Source organism: Microtus ochrogaster, chromosome 10 (genome assembly GCF_000317375.1).
Source record: "Microtus ochrogaster isolate Prairie Vole_2 chromosome 10, MicOch1.0, whole genome shotgun sequence".
NCBI lineage: Eukaryota > Metazoa > Chordata > Mammalia > Rodentia > Cricetidae > Microtus > Microtus ochrogaster.
Window position 1 is genome coordinate 14,230,818 of NC_022016.1, and position 19,041 is coordinate 14,249,858.

General features: G+C 37.4%; 1 protein-coding gene across 17 annotated transcripts in view; it reads right to left on the reverse strand.

Annotated features, from left to right (window-relative positions):
- Positions 1 to 19,041, reverse strand: part of Ptprd (protein tyrosine phosphatase, receptor type D) — a 192,124-nt gene that overhangs the window by 84,027 nt on the left and 89,056 nt on the right. For 11 of the 17 annotated variants that reach the window (XM_026781867.1, XM_026781863.1, XM_026781865.1 and 8 more), the window contains 2 exons: positions 18,760 to 18,801; positions 18,159 to 18,256 (listed from right to left, as the gene is read on the reverse strand). In XM_026781867.1, the coding sequence (XP_026637668.1) occupies positions 18,159 to 18,256; positions 18,760 to 18,801 (140 nt within the window). The remainder of the gene's footprint in view (positions 1 to 18,158; positions 18,257 to 18,759; positions 18,802 to 19,041) is intronic. The other 6 variants (XM_005352666.2, XM_005352665.2, XM_026781870.1 and 3 more) reach the window with 1 other exon arrangement.

Genomic DNA, 19,041 nt, shown 5'->3' on the forward strand with positions numbered 1-19,041 from the left:
TTGGGAGCTGTGGAGAGAATCTACAGGCTCTGATCAGATAGAATGTATATGCCAGACCAGAGTCATCACAGAGGCTGAGATTAACTTATATTATATATCCTGTTTACATCTGTATTCCTGGTACAATTATTAATGGGATCATCCAGCTTTCATTCTCAAATACATCAATTCAAGTACCAAATTACATGATCACTGCAGGTTAGAGTCATCCATGACTTTCTTATACCTAAGTTTGATAGAATCACAGCATCACACTCAAACCTCTGTGTTTGTGTGCCTCCATGTGTAGTGAGACAGATAGCCTGCTTAGTTAAATACAGAATCTACTAACAAACCCCAGTCACATGACAAGCGGGCAGCAGAAGAGGAAAAAGGACTTTTATTCCTCTGGTACCCATCTCAACTTACTTAACACTGAGTATAACAATGGTATATTTAATTCTGAACCAGAGAAAGTGGCTGGCTTTGCTCAGTGCTTCACTCTCACTCAATGTACCTCTGAGACCTCACAACAGAAAGGAATGCAAAAAGAACAGCATACATTTTAACAAACTTCTTGTCTGATTTTCATAAAGTCAAAATTTTAGCCTGCTGCCATTACTACTTTTCCTTCCTTATTTGTATATATGTGCAGTATATGTTTATGTGTGAGAGTGTGTAAAGGCGCAAGAACAACTCTCCTTCTAGTATGTGGGTCTTGGAAATTGTCTCTTAAAAACTGCATGCATCAACATGTCTAAACAAATGCGAAGCTATTGAAAAGAAACCTGGAAATCATAGACAGTCAGATGGATAGTCAGAAGGAAGATGATCATGGGCATCTGGATAACTATTGGGATCATGTAACTGTGTAAGATAATGTTCCCAGAATCCAGTTCTTATGTTTATAAAAAGAGTCAAGTTCTAGAGGAATATGACCTCATCCATGATGTTTCTTGGTCTGAAGATCTGGCTTAGAGTTAATTCCTTTCACTATTTGATGAATATTTTTTCCTACTGTGTATCTTCTTCAAACACACAAAGATATGCTAGGACACACTACATTCTACCTTTTGAATTTTGAAATTTTAAGGTGAAAATTAAGTTTTTGCCCAGGACAACTAGATAGTAGATCCACTAAAGAATAATTTCTAGTTATGAAAAGAAATTTTGCTATAACCTTAATATAATAGACTGGTAAATCAGTATGACAAGCATATAGCCAATGATACTGCCATTTTTCTACTGATACAGACATATACTTTCACTAGAGGTTCAAATGATAAAAATAACACTGTATTTTGGTTAAAATGTATACATATACTTCACTAGATACCTATCAATGACAACAATAGTCATCACTGGAGTGAGGATATTCCTATTTTAATCATTTTCCTTATGGTATAACTGAATTCTTTAGTTTCAAAATTGGAAGCATCCCAGAGCTCTTCAAAATGAGAAGAACAGTAAGTTTTAGGATACTTCACAAAAACCAGACATTTGATTTCTTTAGTCTTATTGGAGACAGAGCCAATAGACTTTAGAATTCAATACTTGGGATGGCATTTTGTACAATCCATAGCAGGTTTGTCATTTTGGACATTGTGGTCTAGGAAGAAAACATACTGTGTGAAATTACCATCAAGAAGGAGCTCCGAAAAATCAGCAGAGGACTAGCTCAACCCCTCCAAACTCACAAAAGAAGTTTAAATTCTTAGTTTGAGGGTGAGGACAAATGAGTCAATCTACTTTCATCATTATACCTGAATCTAATAATTAATAAAATGAAGAAAAAGATATTGCTCCCCATTGCTGATAATGAGATATAGGCGTGGACCCTGATGCTACTTTCCTTGAGTCACATTGGGAGTTCTGGCTTTGAAGTCTGAAGTCTTAATGATGACCCTTTAACATTTACGTAAATTATGAATTTGCTATCATAAATCTTAATTTCGTATTTCAAAACTGTGGAGAGTAAGGAAAATAGATTAACTCCAGATGTCTCTGCCAGTTTTGGTCTAATGATATCCTTATACCACGGTCATTTCATTTCCAAAAATTCTGTGGTAATGAAAGACAAAACTATAGCTTTCCACATGCTGAAATTTTTAGTATTTTTTTTCTTTAAATCAAATGAAAAAAAAAAAACCACAAGATCTTTACCCTGTATAATTAGGAATGAAAAGATACATTTCTACCCACACAACAGAGCATCCCTCAATTTTTCTGCTTCTCATACACACCGGAAATTCTGAGCAAAGGACAGAAGCTGATGTACAGGCCCTCCTTGGAACTGAGGAGGAATAATGGAGCACAGGAGAGACCACTGAGAATGGAGAGACCAATAACTCACGAGTAACAGTCTGCAGGAGCAGCTTTAATGACCAGTTTAATGGTTTAATGGATAGCACTTTAAAAGGATTTCTGGTACAAGCCTGCTGAAAGCTGGCCTTCAATAAATCTGTCATTAACAAAGAACTGGGTTGCTCCTCATAACCATAGTTTAATGAATCAGAATACAAAGAAATTACGGCAGTTATCATCCTGTACTCTAGTCCTATATGGGGTTTCTGTACACTATTGTGGGAGGGATGTCCACACACTCCAAATGTAAGTTGCCAGTGAAACAGGTTTTCACCAGAGAGTGCAGTGCACATTAAACAAACAAAACCCCATGACAGGTGCATTTAGGTGTGCAAAGACGACATAGGAGCAGCACCTGAGATTTAAACACAGAGAAAAGAATGTGGCCACAGAAGCGGGTTTCTCTGAAAAGGCTTGGCAAATTCTTCAGAGGGATGCATTTTCAATCATACTTGTGTGATAGCATCACAGTACTTACACTCAGTTAAGGTCCTTCAAAGTCAGAGGTTGCCATGCTGTACCCTTCATGGTGCATGCCACTCACTATTAAGTGTGATATCACAATTAGGCGTGATGAGTAATCCTGAATTTCAATCCTTGATTATTTTTCACTCTCCATGTGAGAGGGGCTCTCAGTTCTGACTCCACACTGGAATACTCCTTACCTAGACAGAATTTTCTAAACATTTCTGTTTCTGTAAATCTTTGTTTTCTTAAAGGGTTTGCACCAATCCCACATTCCTAGTCCACTTTTGAGTTGAACAGATTCTCAAGCATTTGCTCATGTATCTAACATCCAACATTAAAGTACTTCCCGGTGGCAATGAACTAAATACAGCCTAATGACTGTTTTCTAAAACTTGCTTAAATTTATCATTCTCACTTATCCTTTGTGTGTGTGGCCTTATTGAAAGCCAGCTTTCACACAAGAGTCCACAGCGGTCTGGAATATTCCATGTAGTCCTGACTGAGTTAAAAATGATGAGCATTCTGTGCTTGGTTCCAGAGTACTAGCAGGAGCCATGACAAGGCTGGTCCATATTCCTTCAACTCCGTGATAAGGTCCTTCACAGAAATACAGCCCACAACATATCTCTGCCGTCTGTGAAATCGCTACTGCAGTGTAGCTAAAAATAAAATACCCATAAACCTTTGCGATTTTCATCCATCAGGTCATAAAATGTAGTTAAATAATGTGAGCGGTGGAAGGAGTGGGAGAGGCTTCAGAATATCTCCCCATCCATTATGACAGCCATCAGCTTTCAGCATCAATTATTGATACAACTGAAAGTGATTCATTGGCTAAACTTGCCTCAAATGTGACAAACTAAACAAGGCCGCGAGTATGCCAGATTAAAAATACTTCTTCTCAGATCTGACATTGGACATATCTAAAAAAATCATAAACTTCCTAGGAAATTTATCTACCTGTGTAATAATTCTTAATCTCATTGGAAAATGGATTCCTTTCACAAAATAAAAAATACTATTAGCATATCAATAATTAAAAGCAAATGAGAACTTTATTATGGAAAATAATCTGACTTTATTTCAAACATATATTGCTTTCAAGGGGATATTTTAGAGAGGAGATAGTCTGCTTATATCTGGCTGATTATAGCTAACTCTAAGTGAAAGATGCATTTTGAAAATAGAACAGGAGAGAAAATAAAATACAAGGAGGCTAACCATTCTTTAAAAAATAGCAATATGATCACCGAAATGAATATAAATGGTATACCCTGAAAGACAAATCCTCCTTTTCCAATACAGATATTAAAAACAAGCGGAGCACCTTAATCAGTGATTTAGAGAGTGAGCAGAACATAAGATCTATATGATACCGTGGCAGTGCCCACATTTCTCTCTGTAGCCCTGCATTTTGGCCAGCTGGGGGAATTTGGTTGAAATTGTAACCTCCAATGCTGTGCTTCTCAACTGCTCCCACAGCCTACAGAAACATTAAGTAGTTCAGCCAGGGAAACGTAATAAAGAACAAATGTTGTTCCCTAATCTCATTTTACATACACTCAAGTAACAGAGCACGAGGAGGGAAATGAATTTCTCTGAGACGGCTCCAAAAGCATAAGAGCCTGACGTACTTATTTTTCTGTGCATGGAATGAGCAACTACAGACTTTGAAGAACAGTTCTGAAACCTTTGCTCCTGCTTTAACGGCACTAAACCTCTGAGCTTCCCGAATGCCGGAAAAAAGAAAAAAAAAACCTCTATCATTCTTTACCAGGGAACATAGGAAATATAATAAACAGAATCCCCGTTTAATTACAGAAAAGTAAAACAGCTACATGGTGTTTGAAACCTAACAAAATTGTAGCAGAACTAAAGTTTCTTCTGAAAAAAAAATCAATAACAGAAAAAACAAAACAAAAAACCCTGAACAGACCATTAGATGCTGAATTCAAGGCCTTGTGTACATTATTCACCTTCTACTCTACAGTCTAGCACAACGCCAGCAAATATGAAGAAGGCAGTTAATCTTGCTGTAGAAGAGCAGCTGGATGCTAAACTCGCAAAGCACAGAGGTCGCTAGCAAGGCTGGGAATAGCGTTCTTACGGTTGTTTACAAAAATACCTAATAATTTTCAAATTGATCTTCCTTGTTTTTTGTGATACATGAAAAGAATGAGCAGCTTCATTTCACAGTCTTGCTCTGTTTCTAACAAAAATTCTAGTCCTTGCTCTGTGGCATTGTAGCTAGTTGCTGTGGCAATAATTATAGATCAAACACAAAAAGGCTATAACTCTTTCAAGAACAAATGATACCAAGGACAGATAAAGTCATAGGGAAACAAAGTGTTCTTTTCATCCAAATATTTTAATGACAAAACTGGAGGAAAATTATTGAAGCTACTGGTGAGAGCTAACAGGAGAGAGCAAGAGATGGACTTCTCTATCCAGCAGCTTGGAGAACCATTAATTCAAGGGCAGCTTGGGGTATGCAGCGAAACCTTGTCTCAAAACAAAACAGGAGCATATAACATACATCACATAAATTCTTTCTTTTGCTTACAACTTTACTGATTTGTGTTCCTTTCTACTAATAAAAATCACCTACTTTGGGGCTATAGAAAAGCATCAGCAGTTAGGAGCACTTGTTGCTCCTTTAGAAAATTCAGGTTCAGTTTCCAAAACCCACAGCGTGGCTCATAAACAACCTAGGGTATCCAATGACTCTTCTGACCTCTGTGGACACTTGCATGCATGTGGTGCACATAATCATTAAAAATATAAATATACATATATTTAATAAATACTTTAAAAATTAAAAGTACTTGTTATGTAAGATTTTTTTTTTGATGAAAGGTAATTTCCCATTGAGTTTCCAACCTAAATTCTCATACAGAAGACAAGTTAGTATGACCTTAAGATCTACAGTACTATAATGTACTTTCCCCAGAAATACTTTTTCCTTCCTTTATCAAGGGAGTACACTTAGAAAACATCATCTGTCACATAATACATGAAAGTTACCGAATTACCTCAGCGACATCACTAGAAGCAGCTGAAATGTCACCCCTCCAGCAAAGTGACAGAAGCAGACTAGATTAAAAGACACTAGGCTCCTCAACCACATCTCAACAGTAGAACGTATGTGCCCCTGAATTACAGCCTCTAGGTAGCCGGGTTTAGTTATTTATTTATTTTGAAGATAATAGGAGAACTTCTGAGCTGTGACAGGATCAATATGGCAAGAACAGAAAAGAAAGGCACAAGGAAATCAATGCCTCCTTGCACAGTAACATCCCCCATTACCAACAATTAGGGTGAAATTTTTATTCTCCTGATGACAAGGACATCAATTAATTACTTGGAGAGGGGGTTAAATTCCCACCTTCCCAGAGACAGCACCCTAGCTTCTCTGAATTCAAAGGGAGGCAGCATGTCACCGCTCATTAACTAGACTAATTACACTTCCTCAGTCACTGCGGCATTTCTGCTCTCTGCGTAGAGACAGTGTGGAACAGACAGAGCCTTCGAGGGAGGGGCACTCCACAATGGGAAACCAAAAGGGCAAACTGATCTCTGTAACATCCACTTATATCTTATGTTGTAATAATTATGCAAACTAAATACAGGGTGAGGGAAGGCAGGCTTAAAGGCATCCCAGCTGAATTGCCTGTGACTGGGGCTTTGTCCTTCCTTCAGCCCTGTTTGTACTACCTGATATGCTTTCATGGAAATAAAAGCTGGAATTATAGCAAGCATAACTGCTACCACAGAACCTTACGAAAAATTGTGTGAAAAAAAGTTAGTATGCTCTACCATCAACCTTGGTCAGAATTTGTATCAATGGAGTTAAAAGTCTATTTTTTTTCCAATTACTGGGAGTTCCTTAAAGTTAAGTTACTGAAATAACAAGGGGGATTTTGAACAGACAAATGTTTTTAAATCTTAAGAGGATGAGTTACATAATATTATTTTAGTGAAGTTATGTGACTATTAGAATAACAAGATATTCTTTAATTTTAGATCATATATAAATGATGTTGGGTTATGATTTGTCATTTGTGGAAAGGAGGCTGTTGATAGGTAAATGTATTTACCTTTAGGATTCACAGGACAGTTGATTCAATCAACCACTGAAATGTTAGGATGAGAAACACTTCAGTGCTACCCACCCCATCTGAGAGTCAAGACTGTTTCTATACCTTCTAGTCCCTTAAGCAATCTTCTTTTCATCTTCTTTCCTAGAGGGCAGGATTTAGTGACATTCACAATTATTATACGTGGCTATAGAAAAGTCGTTGAGTTAGGGTGGAGTATGGTTTTGCTGGTTTTGTTTCGTAATTTAATTTTGGGGAGAAGGGATTCTGATGCAGTGTTTACACAGTGTTGGCTACCCTCGAACTTTGTTAAAGTAGCAGTAAAGACACACTAAGAAAAAAAATCCCCCTGTTCAAAAGAATTTAATCTCTGGCCATGGGACCACCTTAGGAAAGTGGGCTTAAACTATAGTAAAGAAATGGGCAGAGTGAAAATTTCTTTAATGAATGAGCCGAAGCAATGGTTTGTTATGGTTACAATGTGATCCAGACACCAGACCAGGTGGTTTATGGTTTATATTCTAGCTTGACCTAGTAATAGTGATGTGACGATGGGCAAGTTACCTCACTTCCCTGTGCTCAGAGCCCTCTTTTCTAACATCCTATACTAATAGAACCTTCCAGGATGACTAGAAGGAGTTGTAATTTATATTGTATTTTCAAGATGGCTAGGCACATGAGTACTATCTACCCTTGTGGGGCGTGTAGAGAGGCTAGATGTTATTATTATATCAATCTTATACAATTTAAAATGAAAAGGATAATATGAAAATTACTCAAGTTGGCAAGAACAGAAAGAAAGAAGAAACAGGAGAAGAAGAATGATTGAAGTGTCAAGAGTAAGCTTAGGCCTCTGGACAGAACCTCTTCTGAAGAATGTCTGATTTAACACAAGCAAGTGAGATAATTGTTTTGATTATGTTGTATGTATGAATACTTCAACTGCTGTTCTTGTGATGATTATAAAATAAAACAAAGCCAAATCTATAAATTCTGGCAAAGTCTCAGAGCTCAGATCCTTGTCTTTAATTTTCTATATACTCCCCAAACATGATCCTATGCTCAGCCACAGTTTAGCATTAGCCAAACATACAAAACAATGAGAATGAACCTTCCCATTGCCACTTTTAAATTTGAAAATAAATACACAGGTAAGCAATGGTAGCCTGGTGATTTTGATAACAAACTCTCAGCAGCTTCAATCCAGCTTCTCAATGCAGCATTACTAAAATTCTCCCACAAAGCTGGGGTCTGGGGAAATAGAAATACAGATACATTGATTGGGTCCTTCAGGTAATTTTTTTCAGCTTGTTTCATGCTCATGAGTGGGAAGTGATTTTCATGACTTGAAAATACTTTTGGGATACTCAGTGTTGATCCTGGTATGGTGACCTATAAAGATTGTGCCATCTATGGCACCTCGCAGCAACATGACTATGTTATGGCACTTGCAGCCACATCATAGCCCAGAGTCCCCAGGGAAGTCATTCCTTGCTCCACTCCATCTCCATATCTTTGTATGAACATCTCTCCTAAGCTGGAGTCTTACAACTGCAATAATCTTCCTCTCTCAGGGAAGCCTCTCTCCACTCCCATCTCACTCCCATTATCCTTTTTAGTTATAGATATTTATGATTTCTTAGGAGACTAGGGATTCATCCCAGATATGATCACTTCTTGACCTTTGTTGTTCAGCATTAAATGTTTGTCAAATAATAGAAGCTATTCAAACAGTCTTCTTATTCCAAATAAAACAAAGAAATATTTGAGATCTAAGATTATTCCCTAGGGGCATAGACAACAGCAAAGACACTAGGATAGCCTTTGACAAATCAGTAAACATGAATTACTTGCTAGATTGTTGTGGATATTTTAATATAGATAGTTCTTTCCTTTTTTTGAAGAGAGACATTAAATATACAAAGAACTCTAAGGACATCTTAGTTACTCTTCATCCTCTTTACCCCTTCCCTTTGCCTAGTTGATTCCATGGCGCTCCCTTTCAGAAAAACTAGAGGGAAATATGAGAAAGTGCAAAATAACTTGTGTGGGGAAAGTAAGAATAGCTGACATATTTGCCAAGTGTGCTGAACCCCCGGGATCAAGGACCACTTCTGCCCTGAGAACAGAGCAGGAGAGGCCAGGTGCCACCACAGTTTGTCTTAATTACATCCTAACGAGGACAAGCAATAATCTCATTGCAAATAAGAGGAAGCCAAAGCAAAGCAAAGTCATCTGTTCTGGATTTAAACAACACAGCTCATAACTGGATGACTGAAAAGATGCCTAGTTTTTGGACTCCAACACCTCTTCCTATAGCTGGTTGTTCTCTTGCAGCTTCCAATACTAATTTACACTCTGGCTATAAAATATCAACTTCATTTCAAAACCACAGTAAAACTTCAAAATGGTACCTTTTCCAATCCTTCCAGTAGTTCTCTCTTAAAGTTAAAGCTTCCTTGGGAACTACAGACATGTTAGAATTAATTGTTTCCCAAGAGCCATGGGCTCCACATGAGAGCAAGTAGGAAGCTACTCCAGGACATGTCCAGCAGTGGTCAAAAGACAGTCAGCAAAGGGGAAGTTAGATTAGAGCAAGGTCTGCAAACCAGACAAATATACCTATGTGATGTGAAGGTTCCCTGGGGTGAGTAGGGCTCACAGAAGTAAACACTAAACTGCATGGGTTTAAAAGACACCAAGTTTGATGCTGCTAAAAAAATAAGAAAACAATGAATTTTTAAAAGAGAATTTAGGAATAACAACTTGAAAAGTCTAAATAGAAGAGAGCTCTGAAGCTTGGTAAATTGGCTGCCTTCTGAGTTCTTAATATCTGCATGAGTTCAGCAGGAATGAAAGACTCAGCACAGATCAACACTCTGATTTTGGCCAGTGCTTCTAAGATGAGCCGCTGTGTCTTTGTGTCCTGCTACATTTGTTTACAAGATATAGAATGACAGCCAGCTGGGAAGGGATTCTCTGTTCTGTTACATCTTGGTTGGTGAGGTTGTTTCTTAACTATGGACCAAAGAGAGCATCTTCTCAGATTGCCAACTGCCAGGTCCATCTTTCTTGTCCATCTTCCTTGGCCACATAGGGAGTTTAATCAATAGGCACTTTTGAGTTAAATCTAAAGGGTCTGCATTAAAATGTATTCAGTTCTGTGTGATCTAAAGATAATAACAGTCTATTTTCTGAAAGAAAAGGGTCTGAAAATAAGGCTGTGCTGCTGATAGACCAGGTGGAGATGTAGATTGGGAAAGCAGCTCTCTTTACACAAGACAGTCTTTGTTCTACGGGCTCCTGTTGTTGGTTATAGCAATTTTGATCACAAGAAAGAGGTGTGTGTGTGTGTGTGTGTGTGTGTGTGTGTGTGTGTGTGTGAACTGAATGTTTATTTCAAAATTCATCCAGGCATACACTTTGGCTAATCATTTGCTGTATGCCCAATGGCAAGCTTGTCACCATGTGGCCAACAACATGCTGAGATGCCTTGACACTTGACTAGGAAAGTCTGAACACAGCATGGTTCTGAAATGTAGGAAAGCAAACAGCAACAGCTAATGGTGCTGGCTTAAGCTACGGAGATTTCTTTATTCTTCCCTATTATATCATGTTTTACTGGATTCAGCAAAGCCCTAGAGATTTGGCCATGAATAGAAAGAGGCCAGAGTTTCACTGCTTTTAAGACACAGATTTCTTTTCAATATTGTTACATTTCTGATTGACTGGCATCTTATAGCTCGTGACAAGATTATAATTATGGAATTAATGCTTCTTTCTCAGTAGTCTATAAACTATGTGGCATCTTAACATTGAAACTATTTACATGTAATGGAACATGCAACATTTCCGAAGATGAGTGAGCATTCCTATCAGCAACTGCAATGGGCATCACTATGTACAAAGTTTATTTTCATGCTCTGAAGCCAAGGTCCAAATTGTGGTAATCTGACACAAAGGCCTATGCAGTTTCCTAGTCTTCCGTATTATTTCTACTGTTGGCTCAATAAATATAATATCCTAAGTGACAGGGAGAGGGATCAAGACCCAACTTAACGGGGAGATGCATTATATTCTATGAAAGTAGGAAAGAATCCTGCCTCAAAATTCTTCAGCTTCAGGAGAATCTCATATTGACTACTAAGTTTAGATGTTCATCTTCCTCAACTTGAATTATCAATACCAGTGAATAAAACATTTGCACTCCTTTTTTTGTTCATGAAATTATTCATTTTCATTCCACTTTATAAGTGACCACAATTTGTTCAAAAATAAAAAAGTAACAAAAATAGACTCTTAGCAAATGTTTCAATTTTCTATGTTGCAAAAGAAGTTAAAAAACAGATTTTGTTATCAACTGCTTTATTTCCTCAGGGAAATAGAAGCGTTAATCCCTAGAAAAATCCAACAGATTCAAAAGTAGAACACATGCACACATACCCACACACTCACACACAGACATACAACGGTTTGTAAGAGGATAGTTTTGTGTCTGTGAATGTACCGTTGCATGGTCAAATATATCAAGATCTTTGTTATAGGAAAAATGAAAATTTTTTTTGTGGTCACTGCTTTGATGAAAGACAATGTTTGTCTCTTCTCTGGAGAAATATAGTATTTACCACTGGGGATAGACAAAGTATGTCTAGATGAAATAAATATACCATCGACATGTCTCAGGAAAACCACCAACTATTCTGATGCATAACTATACAAGGCAAAGTGGTAACTACAACATCTGCAGAGGGTTTCAGCAGAAACATTTTTATTTAGTAGGTTATGGTTCTTAGGTTCTGTAATCAGGACATACAGAAGAGGATTTACTTCTCGAGGGGAGATAATTCAAAGGGAGTGAAAAAGAACACAGCATCAATTCTCACTTCTATCACACTGTAGGATGTGATATCAGGCAAATTTTGTTTCTTAAGCTCATATTCTGATGTCTTCATACATTTAAAAATTTTATCTAAACAATGCTTAATGTCTCCACATATATCAGAAATATCTTTATGTATTTTATTATTCATCAAGGAAACATTAATCTTATTATTTTACCTCCTACACTACATTATTCAGAATTTATTCCATAATGGTATAACATATATGTTGCTATAAAATCAGAATTTTTTTTATATCTGGAAAGTTTTGTAGAAGAGCCTCATTATTTTTGGCACAAAGGGGATGGAAGATCACTGACATGAGAACTGGGAGAAATCTTTGGCACATGTAGATGATAAATGGCTGGGTAACATAAGTGTTATCATAGATATCCATCTCTTTAGATAGTAACCAAACTTGAGTTTGGGCTTTATGACAAAAAAAAAAAAAAGCCAAAGTTGAACTCTAGTGAGGACTTCTGAGAATCACTATCCTGTCACTTTCTAATTCCAATAAAAGGATTGCAGAGAGTTGTTTTAATATAGAATATTAAGGTAATGCTACAAATAGAAAAAGGTATCACTAACATCTTAAAGAAGATTTTTTTTAAATTTATTTATTTATTAAAGATTTCTGTCTCCTCCCCGCCACTGCCTCCCATTTCCCTCCCCTTCCCCCAATTAAGTCCCCCCCCCTCAGCCTGAAGTGCAATCAGGGTTCTCTGCCCTGTGGGAAGTCCAAGGAACCCCCACCTCCATCCAGGTCTAGTAAGTTGAGCATCCAAACTGCCTAGGCTCCTACAAAGCCAGTACGAGCAGTAGGATCAGAAACCCATTGCCATTGTTCTTGAGCTCTCAGTAGTCCCTTGACAACTGTGTTTGGGTGACCACCAGAAGAGGATGGGGAATGTCTAGAGAGAATTTAAATTCCATCAGAAACTGGTTAGTTAGCCCGTAATAGTTCATGCTCTCGTGAGACCAAAGGAAGCATCTGGGAAGACTACTGTGAAAGAGTATTTGCTGAACATGTCAGGGTTGTTAGACTTATGAACTCACAGCATGCACAGGACCTGAACCAAACAAGGGTGTGTGGAGTTTGGCGGCCAATGAAGCAATGCCCACAGCTGGGGTACCCATGGCTTTTGGGGGAGAGAGTCAGTTTTCTTCTGAGATATGGATCCTGGTAGGTTGCTCTTGCTCCAGGGGATGGCTCTAAAACCATACCCATATTGAAAGCACTAATTGGACTCAGTGGGATAAGAAAAAATATATATGAAAATTGAGAAGGGACAAAGTGTGTCAATTCTATTTATTTATTATGTATAGAAAGTCTGCCTTCATGTATGCCTGTAGGCCAGAGGGTGCCAGATCTCATTACAGATGGTTGTGAGCCACCATGTGGTTGCTGGGAATTGAACTCAGGTCCTCTGGAAGAACAGTCAGTGCTCTTAACCGCTTAGCCATCTCTCCAGCCCTAAAGTGTGTCAATTCTGGTAAGAGTCATAAAGGAGGGATTAAGGAGTGGATTTGAAAAAAATACAGTGAATAAATGAATGAAATTCTCAAATAACGTAAAAACGCTTTTAAAGAAATTGTAAACAAGCTGTCAGGAATTTGAAGGGATTTTGTTGGTCACTGTGTTTTAAGGCAGGTTAATCTCTCAATTTAGACCAGAGTTTTAAAAACTAGACTGTACTTAAATTAGGATTTGTGAGTTGGAGAAACTGAAAAACTGTTGAGAACCAAATTGGAAGTCAGATTTTATTTTTATCTTCCTAAAGCACTTCAATCATGATCCCTTGAATACTTGCATGCCGGGGTCCCTGACTCATTGGACAGAGCAAATCTGTCTATATCAATAGCTTACCCAATCTATTTCACAGGGAAAAGGAGAGAAAGTTACTCCTAGAGAGTTAAGAGAGAAAGTTACTTCTACCAGTCTTGCTTAGGAGGGCACCTTGCCTTGGCAGTTCACAGATGGCAGAAAACTATACAGTTTTGAGTTCGAACTTATCTATTCTTAAACCAACATTGCTATCTATGATCCCCCTAACTGTTGGTCTTTACCACAGTTTCTCTATATTAGTGTGCATTATACACACGATAGATTAATGTTATAAGGAATTTGTAAATATGCTCTAAATTATGATCAAAACCTGAGAAAGTCTTTAATCAAAAGACTGATTATACTGTAAAAAAATTTCATTGGCATACCTGTTTAATGAGAGAATGAATTTCTTCAGAATGGGCACAATAAGACCTTAATATACAATCTTAACCTTTTAATATATACTTAATGCTTTTAAAATAATGGACATAATTACCAGCTTTCACTGGTTCCCTTTATAGGAAGCTTTCCATTTTAAAACTGCCATTTACATACTTACAGGCATGATTTTCCTAATTCTCCTAACATATAGTTTATAGATGAGGGACTTATTATGGTATGCCACTGTACAAATCTACAATAGGGCAAAGTATCCAATCCAAGATGCAAATCTGCAGTAAATCTCATGTCTTTCTTACCATCAAAACACTTAAGACTCAGCATTGCTGCAGCATTTGAAGCTCATGACAAATTTTGGCCTTCCACACTGGTCTAATTTCATGTCACCTAATTCTCTAAGATGAACAATACCATCACCAGTATACTCAATGTTCTTTCTATACATACAGCTTTTCATAATGGTATCACAGTGCATCTCGTGTAAGATGTGTTTGTGCCTATTTATATATATGCATTGCTAATAATGATTCTGATGATATCTGCCAACTGAATCTAAATGTACTTGCCATCACAAGAAACAGTGAAGGGGGGAAATCATCTTCTATCTTGCATAATCCTCAACAAAGGATGTCATCTTTCAAAATGAGGGCTTCCTAGAACTTTCACCAATGTTCTCCTAGTGCTGTTTTTAAAATAGAGAACCATGGCTACAGTGGTTTACCAACTGAGTCACTTTACTTAAGGTGGAATCCATGAAAAAATTATTTTAATTTTTGAGGACAGAGACTCATTAATACATAGCCCAGGGTAGGCTTAAATATATTATGATTATATACATCTCACATGCTATGATCATTGACATGTTCTACTATGCCAGCTTCTAGGTATCTGAACTTAAAATAAACTAGACTTCCAAATAATCAAAATAATGTCATTCTGTGTTGCAAAACCTGCACTTGTTTTTAGTTTTATATGTTTGTAAGTCTAATCAATTGACTTTGAGAGTAGACTTTATTTAGTACATGACAGATGATATATTGACATTGAGATTACTCATATTTCAGTTACTTATTATTCTTATATAAACATGAAAGCTTAAAGCATTGACGACCTATAGCATTTAACATGACTTAACCTTGTATTCAGATATTTCCAGGCTATATTTTCATCTGTCATTGACTTCATTGATGGGACTTGATGTGTAATTTGACTTGTGTCCTCAGGACCACTGTAAACAACTTTCATGCTTTTAACCTTTGTTTGTTTCAAATTGCAGTGACAAATTTTTGTTTTAATCAGCTTAAGCAGTTTCAATAAACATTAATCCACAGTGATTGAGTAGAAATAGTGAGGTGCTTGAAAGTAACAAGTTTTTCCTTTTATTTTTTTCTTGCTGAAAATCAGTTAAAAACACATTTAAATTTATATGCTAGCTAATAAGAAAATAATTTCCCAAAGTGTGGCTCTGATATTATTATATAAAGGCTTTATTCTTATTACCGCAGATGAGTGCACCACTTAAATATCTCCTTCATGGCTGTTAAGAAACAATCCAGTTAATTCCGGCCCAGGGAGATTTAATCCCAGATCATCTTACTGACGAGCGGTGAAGAGTCTGTGTGCACTATCATGTCAATGGCTGAAGTGACTCAGGGAGCTGCTAATGGCAGTAATGCCAGCACGCAGTTCATGGCTACTTATATGAAGTGCTTCTGATCTAAATGATTATTAGGTTAGCTTGACATGGAACATTTCTTGAGACTTTCTATATTTAAGAGAGGCCAGCTACTTTATTCAATGGATACAAGTCCATTTGCTGAAGAGGTTTGGACTTTCCTGGAAGTAAGTCAAGTGTTGGCTTATCGATCAACTGAAAGATTATATTTTTAATGTTTGTGGTCTATTACATCATTACAAATAAGGAATTGAAGTAGAATCATGAAGAAAATATACAGACAAACAATAAATACTTAACAGTTTAACAATAAAGAAGAGTGAAGATTCTGATTGGTAAACACTGACCCTTAAATTAAGAGCTTCTTTTGCCACAGGATTTACTCTACATATATTTTCCTTCTCATTGCTACAACTCAATATTTATCCTCAAGCTGGAAACGAGGCACTGGACGTATATTAAAGGTTTAACAAGATGGGCTATACTTTAGAGAAAACAACAGTGAAGAGGTGAGAAGCAGGGCTTTGAGAATATAAGACAAGATTTGGTGCAGTATTAATTTCCCAGATGCTTTAAGAAGAAAAAAGGAAACTATGACTGAGCCCACTGGAAAGAAAAAAGTCCAGCTCTGTGTTCTATAAAATAGTACAAAAATGTTCGAATATGCAAACTGGTGAAGGATACAGAATAGCAATAGACACCAATTCAGATGATTTGCTTATCCAGCATAAAATTAGGAAGCCCAGTTCTATGGTCCACTCAGGAGGTGGATAGGGTGATGCTAAGTTTGAGGATACCTTGAGAAACTTAATGAGATCCTGTCTCAAAATAAAAAGTAAATATAGACTCTGTTGCTCAGTGTGAGAGCAGTCTCTAATTCACATCAGCCCTGGATTTAATCACCAACTCTGGGCAGCGGGTGCGGGTGACTAAAAAGAAAGGAAGAAACAGAAATAAGTAAAAGTGAGAAAGACAGAGAGGCAGAGAAAGAGAGTTGAAGAATTAAGGAAGGCTATATAGGTAGATTGACTTGGGCCTTCTGCTTCATGTTCTCAGATACGGCACATCTGAGATTCGTCATTTCTCTGGCCCCTCAAGGGTAGATCTAGAGATTCCTCACTGCATGTGATAGAACAGACTTTTACACATGGTAGAGAAAGATCATCTTGGACAACTGCCTTTGAACCTGATGCAGCAAAGACAAAGAATGGTATGAGGAAGAGCCATCTTTAAGACTTCCAGTAAGCCAATTCCTGAAATCTCTCCTGTTGTTTGTAACAATTAGAAGAATTTTGTGATATATTTAAATCTTGTGCTGCAACACATAAAAAGCAAGAACAATGATGCTCCTTTAGTAGTTACACATGAACAGGTTTCTCCATGGACCCTTGTTGCTATGGAACACTAAAAATGGCCAGGTTTATAACATGTTGCTTAAAAATGTCACAGTCACAGCCACAGGGCAGGGAGGGGGACTTGATTGGGGGAGGGGGAGGGGGAGGGAAATGGGAGGCGGCGGGGAAGAGACAGAAATCTTTAATAAATAAATAAATTAAAAAAGTCACAGTCACAGCATGCACACACACACGCGCGCGCACACACACACACACACATACACACACAGACGTCACCAAAAATTCACATAGAATCTTTAAGGACTCTGGGATTTTAAGATACTAGTTAGTTTGGAAACAGGCACATTTCTGATAATCTTGGCACTAGCATTCTTTTCCACAGTGGCTGATGATTCAAGTACAGAGTTTTCAGGCCATAAGAAACATTTTATTTAGAATTCTCATATTTAAGGGGCCAGCAAGATGGCTCAGCAGAAAAGCAGCCTAGATTCCCAGAATCCCACGCAGAATGGGAGAACTGACTCCTGGAACTTGTCTTCATATTTCCACATATGCACACTCACACGTAACACATACACATGGAATAAATAAGCCAAATAAAAGGGCTACTTATTCCTGATGGTATGATATATTATGACTTTTTCAGTGAAGATTCTTCGTTTGTTTGTTTTCCAAGACAGAGTTTCTCTGTGTGTATCTCTGGCTATCCTGGAACTCACGCTGTAGACCAAGCTGGCCTCAAACTCACAGAGCTCTGCCTGCCTCCTGAGTGCAGTGATTAAAGATGTGCACCACCGTTCCTCAGCAAAACTTCCTACCACAAATAAATTAATTTTCACCAATTTGCAACACTTAGAATTTTACTAAGTCAGAGTATTTTATGAACTTAATATCCAAAAAAGAAAAGAAAGGACAAATATCATTCAATTTACACTGAAAAAATAGACAACAATACCTATAAAATGTAGCTACTATAATGATTTAATTGCTTATTTATAGAAATTGTATCTGATTTGGAGTTGTATTTCAATAAAAAAGTACTGATGTTAACTTTCTAGACAAAGACAAAGGCAGGCATTCATTGGCAGTTCTGCCACGTAAAAAGTTTATTACCTCATATTCCTGGGAAAACTTCAGGTTGTCGTTTGCTTTCAACCTCTCAATATGATCTGCAAGTTCCAAGATAGGGATTGGAGGATGGCTAGCCATACCTATTAGAAATGAAGAGGAAACATATTTAAATAAAACCACATGATGTTAACACTTTCAAAACACAGTGAATGCTGTAGTTAGAAATGGCCTGAGAACATGTGAGTAGTAAAGATGTTTTATGCGAAGAAGCAGGCAGATAGTCTGGTTACTCAAAGCAGGACATGCTCTAATGGGAGGATTTTGGCACCAAGTAAGAAATTCACCAAGCATATTCCCCAAACTAGCATTCCTAGTGTGGAAGAAAGGGTTAACTGCGCTTTGAATCAATGAGGTTAGCTAGCAGGAAAAACTGAAAGTCGGGCCTGATGTCAACTTCTGCTTTGAGTAATTACTGTTATGCCATCTCAGACTCCTTCTCCTGCACTGTGTGAAATGGAAATTGTGTGGAATTAAATGATGTAAAGTCAACCAAGGAACAGACAGTGAAGAAGGCCTGAAGGGGGAGGAGGAGCAGCCTGATAGGAAACAGAAAATGACTTATGTATAATCAAAGAAAACTAACTTGAAAAATGAAGGTTACCAGGGTAACCGGAATCATCTGAACCTGTAAAGGAAATGATGATGTAAATAAAAATAAAAAAAAATTGAATGGGTATGTTTAAAAAAATGAAATGGATAGCATGATACACCTTTATAAAGGACTAATACAATGTAAGCTTGTGCAGGGTTTACCATACATTGATGAGGATCACTTTAGTATTTCACAAACATGTCAGGTGACAACATTCACATGCAAATATGGACACAGAAGAGGACATGCACAACAGCTCAAGACAATGGCTAC